We start from the raw sequence: 13968 nt of genomic DNA on the forward strand, positions 1-13968 counted from the left end.
AGACCCTTCCTCTGCACCATGAGGACCAGAGGAATTACAAAGGAGTGGTGTATTTGCAAGAAAGGAAGATTATAACATCTGAGGCTGCCCTGGGAAGACTTATTGTTTTCTGAGGTTTGCCTGAGCCTCTGGCTGCCAGCACTGTTGCAGACAGTGTCACAGAGGACATGAGGATAAGGCACATGGATGTACAGGCATTTCTTAGATCCTGGTGGCATCAGCCCCTTGAGACACCATGTAACCGTTTCCACATACGCACAAATATTAACAAATATGAGGAATTTAAAGTTACATGAGAAAATTAAAATGGTCAGACTGAGCTATCCATCCTGGTACCACCACTCTGGACAGAGCTGGGAGCAATGGGTTGGGGCAAGTGCAGCAAAAGCAAGGCAAAGGCAGGGTAATCTCTCTTCCTACTCAGCCTGCCAGCAGCTGGCAGTCTGCACTTACATCAAGCCCACACGGTTTATCAGTCCCAGAGAAAGAGTTGTGAAAGGTTGTCTTGGAAAGTACAAAAACAGAAGAAAAAATACAGATTAAGTTTATCAAAGAGATCTATTACTGCAAAGCACAAGAACACTCCCAGCACACTGATACATTAAGAAAACAAGGGAGGAAAATTAATAAAACAAACAGCAAAACCTGTGACTAATATATGAAGTAGAAGCAAGAGAACCTTCTCTTCGTAGACTATCAGTTTTAACATGGTGTCAGGAAGATGAATGTTAACAAGGTAAAGGTGCATCAAAGTGTAAAAATGTAAGGAAAACACTTGGACAGTCTTAGGAGGACTAGGAAAGATATATGTGTTAAGTGAAGAGATAACAAGTGGCTTTTTATTGGGAGCTTTGTGGTAGATAAGAGTTCCTGCGACACCTGTCATTTAAACAAAAGAGCTTTTGGCATTTAAAGGAGAATGCAGGGAGAAGATTCTTTCTATCTTCCCAGGCACAAAGGCTGGCTATATAAAAAAATGTGCATGTTGATCATCCAAACAGAAAATGCTGTCTCACTAAGGGCTTATGCACACATGGAGTGCTGTGGAAGCAGCTGCTTCTGATCAGGCCCTCAGTGAGAACACACTAGAAATACTTCTTAACATTAAAAGAGATAAGCCTTTAAGCTAACAAGCCTGTGCAAAAGCTTATGCCAATCTTTTGCAAAGCAAATATCTTATTATTTAAATACACTTGTATTCTCTTCAGGCATAGCAATTGTGGTCTGTGTTCAGCTAAAAATGGCTTTTCCTTCCTGAATGCAGTCTTCTTGAGCATTAATGTCTGGGGGTGATAATCATGTCCCTCAAGGATTGCCATGACATTATAGCTTTGTCAAACATGTGTTAGCAAACAGTATGAAATCACTGTGGTCATCTGTATGCCATAAGGGAATCAGAATACTTATTAAGTCTTTAATATTGAACACAAACCTTTTATTAGGATCTTACTTCATGCTTCCTCCTTCCCCTCTGCTTTCCCTAGCAAGGCTGGATGTCCTTTCATCACAGCACAAGACAGCACACATCCTCTCTTCCATCCAGAACTGAATGCAAATGGCACTGTCCTGCTGTGTTGTGAAAACTGAACAGACAGGATAGTTCCCATTTCTGTCATAGGACATGATGTTGGCTCATGTGCCAGAGGAAAAGATGTGGGAGACATCTCTGCTACTAATATATTTACAGAGTTCATAAACTGCCACCTTTACTCAGAAGAATGAAACTAACTCAATCAACTCAGTGAGGCTGAATATAGAAGACAGGATTGCAGCACATGACAAGGGTGTCAGAACCAGACTCCTTATGTGACAGGATCTATGCAAAGAAGAGAAATTGCTTCTTTGGAAGTATTTTAAATGGAAGAATTTTCAAAAAGGGCTGATAAACCTTTGGTTTTTTTTCACTAGATCCCAAATGCTGACGTAGAATATCTGAAAGAATCCTAGGTTTGTTGGGAAAATTACTGCATCTCACTTTGTTCACACCCATTCTAGCACTTAGGGAAACTAGAGAGCACCTTGTTTTTTCTAGGCTGTCTCAGCTTCTCCTTGTATGTCAGACATTTCATGTCCTCAGTCATCCTCATGGGCGTTTGTTGGACTCACTGCAGTATGTCCACACCTTTCTTGCACCAGGGAGCCCAGAGCTGACACAGTAGGCCAGATGTGGCCTCACCAATGTTGAGCAGAGAGAGGAGTCACCTCCCTCAACCTGCTGGCACGGTCTGCCACTGCAGCCCAGAAGGCTGTTGGCTTTCCTCTCCTCCTTTCTTCTGTAGAAACCTGGTACTTCAGTGAAGGAAATCATGGTAGTAACATATCATACCTTTCAGAAATCCAGCAGATCACAACATCACATTCAGTAGTAAAAAAAAAAGAAAAAAAAAATCAGTAAAATACACAACAAATTTATTTTATTCAAATGCCAGGCTGCAATTGTGCCAAAACAAATGGGGCTCTTTTGAGCTGCCAAAAGATAAATACAGGGTTGGTTTTTTTAAAAAATGCTCAATATGTATTTAAAATACCCACAAGTGATGTGCCAGCCATTTTTGTACACACCTGCAAGCCATATTAACCAGTGATATGCAAAACATTGTATGCTACATATGCATGGAATCAAAGTACTCTGAGTGATATTCTTAATACTTAAATTGTAACTGATTTTAATGAGGATGAACATTTATCTTGAATAAATTTATGTGAGACAATATTAAGAAATCCTAAATTAATTTGCATTAGTGAAATTAATCATTCAGTAGAATTTTAATAGACAAAACTGAAGACACTACTGTCTGCTTGAAAAGAGTTTTGCTTTGAAGTATACTAACGCATTTTTGGAGTTTTTGCTTATTAACTCCTCAATAGAACTAAAACCAGGGTATGGTCCAGGCTTTCTAAACACATTCCCTTTCTCCACCCTGCTGAATTCTGGATATGCCACTCTGATCAAGCTGCTGTTGAGTCTGGAAACCCTTGGCACATCAACTGTGTGTTTACACATCAGTTCTTGACAGTTTTCCCGGAAAGTCAAATCACTGCCAGAGGGCAGTGTACCTGTCCTAGATCTAACACTTTTGAGTACACAGCACTCACTATGCATGAGCTGCCCAGTTCTTAAATGCCACAAGTTATGGATATCAGACTCACTTTGGCAGAGCACAAGGACTAGGTCCAGTGCCACCCAAAGATGTTAAGCACACCCTAACTGTGCAACTTACATGTTTGCACACATCTGTCCTAGACAGAAATACAGGAGGTCTAATGTCAGCATCAATTACATGCTCATTACCAAGCCAGTGAGATGCTCATCCATGTAAACAGAGGCTCTCCCTGTCCCTGCTCTGTCCTCACATGCCAGGGGCAGGATACAAAAGGAGTTCTCTCCATCTGAGCCAAGAAGGTTTTGGATCCTTTCAGATACCATGTAAACTTTTGGCTCTCATTTTTCATTTTCCAAAGTATAAAGTAAAAGAAAATTATTCAAAACAAGCACTTTTTTAGTTTAAGACAGGAGAAGAGACCGTGCTGCCCTTTCTGTGCCCTCTTTTTGGTGGGGTGGCATTGGCCATCCACTGGTGGTACAGAGAGGCCTCTGCCTCTTCCCCAAATCTTGTGTGAGAACACAAGGTACCACAAGGTGTAGGCGAAGTTCTTCAGCACTGCTTTTCTCAGACCTCTTGAAGAGGGCAGCATGTGCCTTTTTCTCAGTTTGGAGGGCTGTCATGGACACCAATCTTTCAGATCCAACTTCTGTCTACCCTTCCTGGCCGCTTTTTCAGCAAGCTGCTGAATATAATAGCTTTAGAGTGATCCTAGATATTAGCTGTGCAAGGGGTTATGGAGATGGCACTCCTGGGCCTTGTGAGAGGAGTGGCACTGCTTTCCAGGGCAAATTACATGTTGTGCAACCATACTACATACCTTTTTCATCATGTGAAAAAGTGGCAGAATCTGCTCATTTCCAGTTTTGAGCCTTAAACTGAAGCAGGTAAGACTGGCTTAAAGAAATGAATGCTCACCTTAGACAATCCTTTGATTTTGAAAGATTTCTTTGAGAAGGAAATTACCATTTCCTTCTCAAAGAAAACCCCCACAATCAAAACCTAAAGGAAACAACCATGCAGCTGTTTCAGTTAGGGATGTTCCTTTTGTATATGCCCTACAGAGGTTCAGGAAATAACCAGAATTTCAGGCGCAATAAGAATGAAGGACTGGACTTGGCATCGTTCTCTGAATTCATTAATAAATATGTACAGAAGAAATTTGTCCCTTCAAAGGGTCATGAGGCATTAGCTGCTTTGACTTCTTATTTAGGACAAGTAAGCAGTTTAGTTTCACAGGGGATTATTATAGCTAAATTACAGCCTTGTATGCTCTTCACGAGACAAGAAGGACACTTTCATGAGCAGCTTTTTCATACAGTTGCGGTCAATCTTGAAGTGGAAGGACACAGCTTCCTACTTGCATCCAGTTAATCTCAGAATTTTTTTCCTTCAGATGTCTCTGAAAACAAACAAAACAAAATGACAGGGTGAAATGGGAAAATTTACATTTGGATTTAAAAATTGCACAGGGAGTACAGGTGAATGAGCTCCTGAGTCAAATTAATGGCTGCGAGTTAGGGCTTGTCTGTACCGTAAAATGGTTTGTCAGTACAATTACACCAGCAATCCAAAGACTACAACAAAAATAAAGCTAATATATGACTCCAACACAGCTATGCCAGCAACTTTGCTTAAGTATGTGAAACTCATACCAGTAAATTTTTCTTTTACTGGTATAGCTTATGCAGTTTAGGGAAATATTTAACCTACACCAGGCAGAAGAGCACATTTAGTCAGTATAAACTGTGACTCCAGCAAAAAGTTTTCCCAGTGTATCTCCAGTGGGATTACAACCATCATGCCTCCTGCATCATATTCTGGTCTGGCAGACAAGGAGAAGAGATACCTTCCTCTTGGGGAGAGGTTTTCCAAGGGATGTGACCTGTAACTGATGTAACAGAGCTGCTGGCCTGAAGCGAAGTTAATTAATAATTTAATTAATATTTAATGGCAATATGCCAGTGTACCAGACATCACCAGTGGGCTGTGTTCTCAGCTCCGCCAACTATAAAAACGTTTGAATCTGCCCTGTGGGGGAATGGTAGGGCTTGTTTGAGTAAGAACGTCTAGATAATCACGGTAGTCCTCCCTGCCCTTAGGGTCTCTGAACCTACCAGTGCTTTGAGACAGGTTCTTTGAAGCCCTGTCTGAGTCAAAGCCAAGGTTTGCAGCTCTTAGAGCAGCGCACTATTTATTTGCCCCCTCTCGACTCTTTCTTCTTTCTGTAATCACCATTGATTGCAACCTGGAAAAAAGCTTCACTTCTCATATTAGAGAAAAGTGAAAAAAGCAGGCAGCTGAAAAATTATCTAACCATGAAAATTAGCAAGGTAGATGATGCCCCCCAAAGGGGGCATTGGAAGTCAGTTAGGAAGAAGACTTTCAGAACTGCTGAGAACACACAGCTACAGTCATGGATTTGGGTTCCTCACTCCAGTATACCCAAGGTTACAAAGTTTGCCTCAGCCTTTCACCCAGAGGCTTTTCTATGAAAGAAACTGCTCGCTCAGAGGGTCAGTGGCATGACAATGCCAGAGAAATGTCCTAGAAAAACAGTACAAAAGGATTAATGAAGATGTGCTGGGGTCAGAAAGGGTGATTTTCATTTGAAGTACTGTCTCTACATTTCGAATATGAGGGAACCTGCACCTCAGCATAACCAAGGTAAAAATAAAGAAAAAACTTGCGGCTTAATCTGTTTCACACAATTACTCAAAAAAAAAATCGGTACAAATTGAAAATAAAGAAAACTACTTTGTCCAGACAAAACTACCTTAACTGTTGAGTTAATGAGAAGAGGAAAACATAGCTGTGTAGCTTTTTCATTCATTGCTGCATTTCTCTCTCTTTTCTACTTTTCCCTTTTTTTGTGTCCTATTTAATAAGCACAGAAGCTTAGTCAGCTGAGACCATTCCTTTTCAGGCACTTGTGTGCAGTTCAAGTCCAGGAAGCAACCTCCTGGAACAGCCTGACAGCAGTACCCATTTTCAGCTCTCCAGGTGGCTGGACCATGTTGTTTCTGTCCTTTTCCAGCCATGAGTTACACGCAGCTATCAGTACTGGAGACAGAATCTGCCTTCTCTGGTTTTGCTGAAGTTTTGTTTTTGTTGCTGTTCCTGTTCCTGCATGCCTCCGTCTCATTTTTGTTTGCAGGGATGTAGGAGGAAACATTACAGCAGCACCAGAGTTATTCCAATTCAGTGGTTGCAATGGACCTTCTATTTTCCCATTTTCTCACACCAAGAAAAGCCACTGTTGACATTTGTAATACCATCCAAAAGACTGTCAAACTGAGGGCTTTCATCATTGAAAAAGCAGAAACAACTCATGGCAGTAAAAGGAGAGAAACTTGTCTTGCTGAAAAGAAAGCCACACATTTTAAATGCTTCCAGGGTGGTGTGGGGTTTTTTTCTAACTTTCTCTTGAATATTTAATGGAAGGTTAAAATATGTTAATAATGATTGTTGCTACAGCAAGCTCAGGCATCTGTAGTGAAGTCCCTTGCTTAATTGCTTACTGTTCTGGAGTGATGAGGTCATGTTAACATCATTGACCCTCTGGGCACATTTATTCTATCAAAATTAACATAGCAATGACCGGAGACAACCCTCTGTTCTTTCTTTCTGCCTCCTGCTTAGGGTGAGGACTAGCTCTTTACTAGTGTCATCCTGGCATGCTTCAGCCCTGATTGTGGAAAGATTTTGAGGGGGACACTGCTGAAACACTGCAAATAATAAATATTGCTTTTTTTAAGGTAGGCCTGACTGCTGAGGCTTACTTCTGTATTTCATTAAAACTACTTTTCCTCCTAAAAATTATATTTAAAAGTAATTTGGATCAATAGACTTAATTTTGATAAGTCATATATACCAAATAATTAAAAGTAGATATTAATAAATGGCACAAATGTCCTGAGGAAAGGAGAGACTGTGGGTGGGAAATGGTTAACTGAGGAATTCTTCAAGAACAATAATGATCAGATGTTAGGTATTTGACACAGGTGAAAGAGACAACATATTTTGGTGCAATATTATCCTATATATAAGCCTAAACCAGCTAATTTGGTTATTTTATCTGGCTACGTATTTTATAAGACTTTTGCCTGTATTAAAGGTTAATTGCATATGCCCATGTCAAATCCATATTTCTCAAAATGCTCACAAGTGCAACTGTGGAATCTTGATAGAAACTTTACGTGCTAGAAAAAAGTCACAATGGAGATTTCTGATAGCTGGGGGAGACACATGCTCCTTGGCTAGCTAATGATTGCAGAGAGTGGATACATCTGTCAGCCATTAAGGAAAATTGCTTATGTCATTGCTTATAAACCAAAGATTATCCAAAGAGAGTGATCTCCCTCAAGGTAGCAATGGTCCTTTTCTTTCACGTTTTGCTAGAACCCTCCAAGAGGACACTAATAAAGTGAAACGTTGCCTCCATTGACAGGGAATTTAAAGGGCAGGTGGATAAAGACTCAGGGGAACCGATGTTACAACAGTAAGTAGTATAAAGAGATGCTGATCCTCTAAGCTGGTGTTGTTTCTTGAAAGCACACTTTTCCCTTAATGCCTGTGGTCAGAGGGGATATTTTAGTCGGAAGAGAGCTCAGTTCTCTCTTTCCCATCTTCTTGACACGATAGAGCAAGACCCCACCCTCAAAAGCACGTGAACTGAGGAAGCAATCTGTTATGTGAAATGTCCTACTTAGTTTCATTTTTAGTCTTTTCTGTAACTTTGGAGTCTTTGTGTCTGTGAGCAGGAGAAGAGATGGCCTCATCCATCCACACACTGCCCTGGATATCATTTTTCTGAGGGGTTTGAGCATTTCAGAAAAAATAACAGCTTATTTCAGATTCACTATGTTGCTGAACTCAAATACAGTATGAACACTACACATAATTTAAAAATAAACACAAAGTACATTTTAAAATAAAATATTTAATAATAAAATATTTTTTTAAATCTCTGAAACACAACATTTCACTTTTTTTTTGTGTTTTCATGGGTTTCTCTTCACAAAAGAAGCAATTTAACAGCATCAAGTGAAATCCGTAGACGGTTCAGCTATGAGCGAAAAGAACTGGGACCACAGTTTCACTCATATCTAGAAAAATTCTCATCTGTTTTTAGCTGGAAATGAGACCTAGAGATTTTTACAAGCAAAAGCCGTCTTCACTGGCACTTAAAGTCACTGCAGACTGCCAGAGCAGAACCTTGCAGATTTAATGAAAACACAGATAATGCCTGAAAGCTTTTAAAGCAACAAATCTTAGTCATGCACAACAAGGCATCCACTTTCAAAAAGAGGAAAAGGGCTGCATTCAGAGTACTATAGTTTTAGAGCAAACTGCCACAAACTGGGAAAATGCCTGTGCACTTCTATCCCCAGAACAATGATAGGTACTCCTTTAACAAAGGTGACACAGCTAAGAGTGACTGGGGGTCATGGGTGGCAGCTCAGGGGAACCTTTCCTGCCTTACAGGACATTTGCATCAACAGCAGCAGCTCCCAGGGGAAAACCTCTCTTGTTTTGGGAAGTGAAGGTTACCAGCCAGTCTGAAAAATCACTCTGCCTGCACTTGTTTGCATCCACAAGTGATCATAGTTTACACTCACCTTCTTCCTCTGGAGAGGGCGTGCTTATTTCTAATGCTGGTGTCATGAAATACTTCTCTTATGTTTTCAATTATCTTTTCATCAATATAGCTGTAGTCATGCTCTTCTTCATCTTCTGCCTCATAGTTTCTTGCTAGATCTGAAAAATTAGCAAAAATTAACTGTAAGGAAATGGAAGATTCTGCCCTTGTCCTGGAAAAGATAAAATAGTACAATTCAAAAAGACTACCATAAAAACAAAAAAACCCAATGTTCTCCTCACTTTTATGTTTTTCAGAGATCTTAAATGACTTAAGTTCCTGAACAGTATCTGTGATGGAATGAAAATGAGCTGAGCATTTTGCAAGAGAGTCTTCACTCAAGAATTCCTATTTCAGTTTTTGCACAGGCTTGTACCTCTAAGTTGACCACTCCTTGCTGTCTATGCATGGATAACTTCAGAGTTTGTTAAAAGGTTTAAATGGTGCTATCACTAACAGCATAAAAGCAGGCAGATAAAATTATCTGACCATATCAAGAGAAGAGCAATCTACTTGCCATGAGTTGCACGTACCATCCTTATTACAGATGTGCTCCCATGCTTTTGTGTTCCATTGCCTGACAAGAGGAGCCCCTGCAGTTAGGAAACCATGGTGTTACCTTGGGATTTCCTAGACTCAGAACCTCCAGTTGCTTCTACTTTAAAAGGTGATATAACAGAGACACAGACTTGAGAATGACATGAGGTTAAAATGAAAAAGTTTTGAAGTGCATTTCTTTACATCCACCTAGACTAGCCTGAAGCAGCACTGAGGACAAACCTTTCAGAAAGCAGCAGTGTTTTCCCACAAGAGCAGACACCCTCACTGGAGGCCTCTTAGCAGCTCAAGAGCTGGGGCAGGCTCTGCTCTGCATCTGGACACAGTAACATCTTCACTTTAGATCTCACCATGACTCAGGCTGCTGCCAAGAGGCCCCAGGGTCTCCTCCCCTCCTTGGGTGGTTCACCACTTCCCTGAGGTTAGAGGAAGCTCTGCAAGACACATGGGACCATTGGTCTCATGGAACTGAGCCCCATAAGGATTGTTCAGTGAGCGCCCCGTTTCACCGCTTCAGAGCTGCCCCATCCCTTAGCCCAGCCTGTGGTGGGCAAGAGCCAGGTCACAATAGGATCAGCTAGACCTGAGATGATGGTAGTGATATCATCACAAGTTCCCTGCCAAGAGCAAATCACCCTTAGAGTTTATCAGGAAGGCTCATAGGTAATGGAGCTGAGAAGATACTGTGTTTTTAAAGCCAAAACTCTCACCTGAAATTGCAAACCAGTGTGAAACACTGCTGTGGGTACAGCTGTTCCTGGTTGATTAATTTTCTAGGACACAACTTGAAACAACCTACTACAGTGTACTCTCTGACCTCCCAGCAAGCCATGTTTGTCAAAAAGGTTCTTCTTTATGAGGCCAAATTTCTCAAAAAAGAATCCTCCCAGACTTACTATTGCAACCACCACGTGCCCCTTCACCAAGAGAATAATTCTATCATTTCTCTGCAGTCTCCAAATCCCACTTGTGTTCCTCCTAAGGCTCTCCATGACTGAGGTGTCTCTCCCTGAAAACTGGGTAGTAGTAATTTCTTTGTGAGGGTGTGATCCTTTCCTTTATAGGTTTTCTAAGGCTGGAAATAAATATTAAGTTAATCAAGTATCTGTCTGATCACACCAGTGTAGAGTCTATCCTAAACCCACATACCCACAAGTCCCCCACTACTGAATTAGCAAAGTATTTCCAGATCTGAGCATCAAAAGGAAAAAAAAAAGCAAAACCAAAACCCCAAGGATATGATTAGAAATGCATTGAAGGTCTCACTTGCACATGTGGCCACTATCTTGTTAATAAACATTTCCTGGTTTGTAGTTCATTTGCAATTTGGCTGTGCTTGATATCAGTAAAAGTAAACTAATGAATAAAACAGGCACTGCAAGAATAAGCTAATCCCCGTGATTCAGCAAGGGAAATATTGTTTGTGCACTTTAGACTTGCTAATAGGGATATAAGGTACAGATTGCTCATGGATGGCATAGCCAGGTTTTCTTCTTTCCCAAACACATGTAAACAAAATGATATGCTTCTAAGCAAGACAGCTCAAGGAGAAAGAATGTTGATGTCATCAGGCCCGACTAAATCACAGCTGTCCTCAGTCCCAAACCTGTTCAGGGTGCCTTTTGAAATGTATATATATACACTTCAATAAAGCATTAAGTAATGAATGAGACAAGCTGAAAAATCCCAGGGGAATTCTGAACATTGAAATCAATGCAATTTTCTTCCCTATTTGAAAAAAAAATCTATTAGCCTCAACATTGAATTCCCGAATAGGATAGGCCATCTCAGCCTGCCAAGAAAATAATGCTTATGTCATCGTGCTGTCCATCCATCCATCAATCTTTTCAGTACTTTTACAAGTTTATTTCTGCCAATTTCAGTCAGATTTGAAAAGGGGACAGAAGTCTCACCGTGGCTACAAAAGCTGGAGTTGAATTAGTTCCTCTATTGAAAGAGAAGCATGCAGAACACAGCTGTTATCCACTCCATTTGGCAGCAGACAGCAGCATAAATCAGTGTGTGCATATTTGTTGGCCACTCAACACACACATAGCTCCAGACCTGCTCTTTTTCTTTTGACAGGAACATCACAAGGAGAGTTTTGGTTATTATCAGGAAAGGCAGAGAGGAGCAGTAGGGGACAACAGGCCTAAATACTTATTAAACCAAATTTCATTAATTCTGCTCTTCCTGGAACAATTTGTATAATTATATTTGCCTTTATAGTGGAAGGATAGTGCTCTACAGACTAAAAATTTCCATTAATTTCACTAGTATCCTTGAGTGAGTAAGATATGTTGAGACATTTTCTCGGAATATACTTGCTGTTTTTCACAAATTTCAAGGTCAGAAATGTTTGTCATAACTCTTCATTTTGCCCTTCTTCAAAAGGTAGGCAACAGAAGAGACCCAACCCATCAAGACCCTTGCTTGAATGAAACAACTGCTGGAGGGCCCAACTCATGTACATACAAGGCTGTACACCTAAATACCTCTGTCTGTGTGATCATAACACAGGTTTATAGCTTTGGTAAATATTTCAGATCAGTTTTAAAGGTGCATAAATTAACACTCAACCACACAGCATTTATTGTTTATTTATGCCTAACTCAAAAAAAGTAGCTGTGAAATATTCTGCATAACAATATTATGAGCTCAACATGGTAGAGCCACATCCTTATTTCTGCACATCACTTAGTGAAAATGCACAGAACTGAAGGTATATGCATAAACAAAAGCATTTTTATGAACAGCAGCATTTTATTAGCTGTGAGACTGGTTCTGATGTTCCCCAGTGCTAATGAGAGCTAATTCCTTAGGGAGTGCTGCTGAAAGCTGATCAGTGATAGAAGAATTAGAGCCCATAAAACTAATGGACTATTCCTTGAGCTGATATCCATCAACCATTATTTCATGATGTAGCATATCTTCAAAAACTGTTAAGTGCCACGATCAAAATATTTTACGTAAACTGTAGGGTTGCATTTAATGTAAGGGTAATATTTATCTCCTTCTGGAATCTACTAACCTATTGTTTGGAAAAGATTAACTTTAATGTTTTAAAAAAAATCTTAATTTTCTTGAAAGAGACAACTGTTGACCTCTTTCACTGTCCTTTTAAATTTTTTTCTTCATCATATTTTCTTCTAGTCTATCTTGCTGGTTTTATTGAACTTTTTGAGACCTAGTTTCCACTGTTTCACTACTGCCTCATATAAAATAAATCCCCAGTGTAACAGCAGCTCTTGCAGATCAGAAATGGTTTCCACAAGTTTTAAACAATCTCATATTTCTTACCTCATCATAAATTCCTGCAAGAGGATGCAGAGCAGGGCTCAGGGCACCATCAGAAATGTTCAAGCGTTGCTCTGCACAGGACTGGGGGAGCAGAGCCAGGCAGCACTGCTGGAGAGTGGGAGAGGGCACTGACATGAAGTACCCTTTAGTTTAACTACACATAACACTGTCATACCTCCTCCTTGCAGCCACCTAAGCTCCTGCCTGAAACCTCTGAATATTACTGCAATTTAAATCAGTCGTATCTAATAAACCAGTGAAATCAGAAGGATTCAGAGCCTATGCTTTCTTCCCCCTGCTATTAAACAGGTTAGAGTTTGGTTGAGGGCAAAGGTGATTGAAAATATTTCAATATCATTTACTAAGAACGTACTCACATCCTATGAAATAGTATGATCTCCATGTATTTTAAGTAATTTTCTTGCCTTTTTTTAAACTTACCTCAGAAGATGTGTCAGCCAAGGATAAGTTTTGTGTTTATAGCCAAAAACACAAAGAGTTTTTTGTTTTCTATTTTTAAGAAAATTACAAGACCATGGGAGCCAAAGAATCTAATACCAGTTTTGCCCTAGTCAAAGGCTGAACTGAGGGGGGAAGCTGGAGGGAGTTGTCTCACATGCCTACAGGAAAGGATTCCTAATTCATACTGCTTATTCCCATGCACCTAGTTCAGAACACTAATATAAAATCCCTGTGATGTCATCCAAAAAAAAAGCAGTTTTTCTCTTTTTTCAAAATAATTCAGAATTCTAGGTTTTTCTTTAAGTTTTTTGGGTTATTATGTCTAATTCATTTTAATATTTGTTTTAGAGCACAGTGCCATGGTCAAATGTATTGTCTTTACTAACGGGACAGCAAGCTCCAGGGGCAGAAATTTCTTAAACCATCTTTGAAAATTTGGTAGACATATGTACATCCTAAAGTACAAACAGAAGGCCCATCCCTCTTTTTCTTTCTCCAGCCCACTAGCCTCCTAAATCAAGTGCCTAAAGACAGAATATATAAATACCTTCCCTAAAATATCCTGACATCAATAAACAAAATCAGCATAAACACTGTTTTTCTGCGGATTGTAACTATTCCAGAAACCTATGCCATGAACAAGAAGATTACATAATGTTATAGAACCCCCCCTTAGAACAAATTTCAAGGATAAATGAAAACTGATACAGCAGATTTCTGTTGAGAGTTATTATCCTGAAGATATTGCTACCATTTTAATTAATTCAAAGTCAGTCAAATATAAGAAAATAAGATAATATCTTTAGTGGCCTCTTCAGGTTTAATTGCAACAGATGAAAAAGGTTCCATTTCTTAGAAACAAGGATAATAAATCCTATCTTTATTAACACGAGCTCCATAAGG

General features: G+C 39.8%; 1 protein-coding gene across 2 annotated transcripts in view; it reads right to left on the bottom strand.

Annotated features, from left to right (window-relative positions):
* Nucleotides 1-2388: 2388 nt before the first annotated feature.
* Nucleotides 2389-13968, bottom strand: part of THEMIS (thymocyte selection associated) — an 81331-nt gene continuing 69751 nt past the window's right edge. For both annotated transcript variants that reach the window (XM_032101636.1, XM_032101635.1), the window contains 2 exons: nucleotides 8726-8864; nucleotides 2389-4506 (listed from right to left, as the gene is read on the bottom strand). In XM_032101636.1, coding sequence (XP_031957527.1) covers nucleotides 4497-4506; nucleotides 8726-8864 — 149 coding nt within the window. In that variant the 3' untranslated portion in view covers nucleotides 2389-4496. The remainder of the gene's footprint in view (nucleotides 4507-8725; nucleotides 8865-13968) is intronic.

Source organism: Corvus moneduloides, chromosome 3 (assembly GCF_009650955.1).
Source record: "Corvus moneduloides isolate bCorMon1 chromosome 3, bCorMon1.pri, whole genome shotgun sequence".
NCBI classification, from domain to species: domain Eukaryota; kingdom Metazoa; phylum Chordata; class Aves; order Passeriformes; family Corvidae; genus Corvus; species Corvus moneduloides.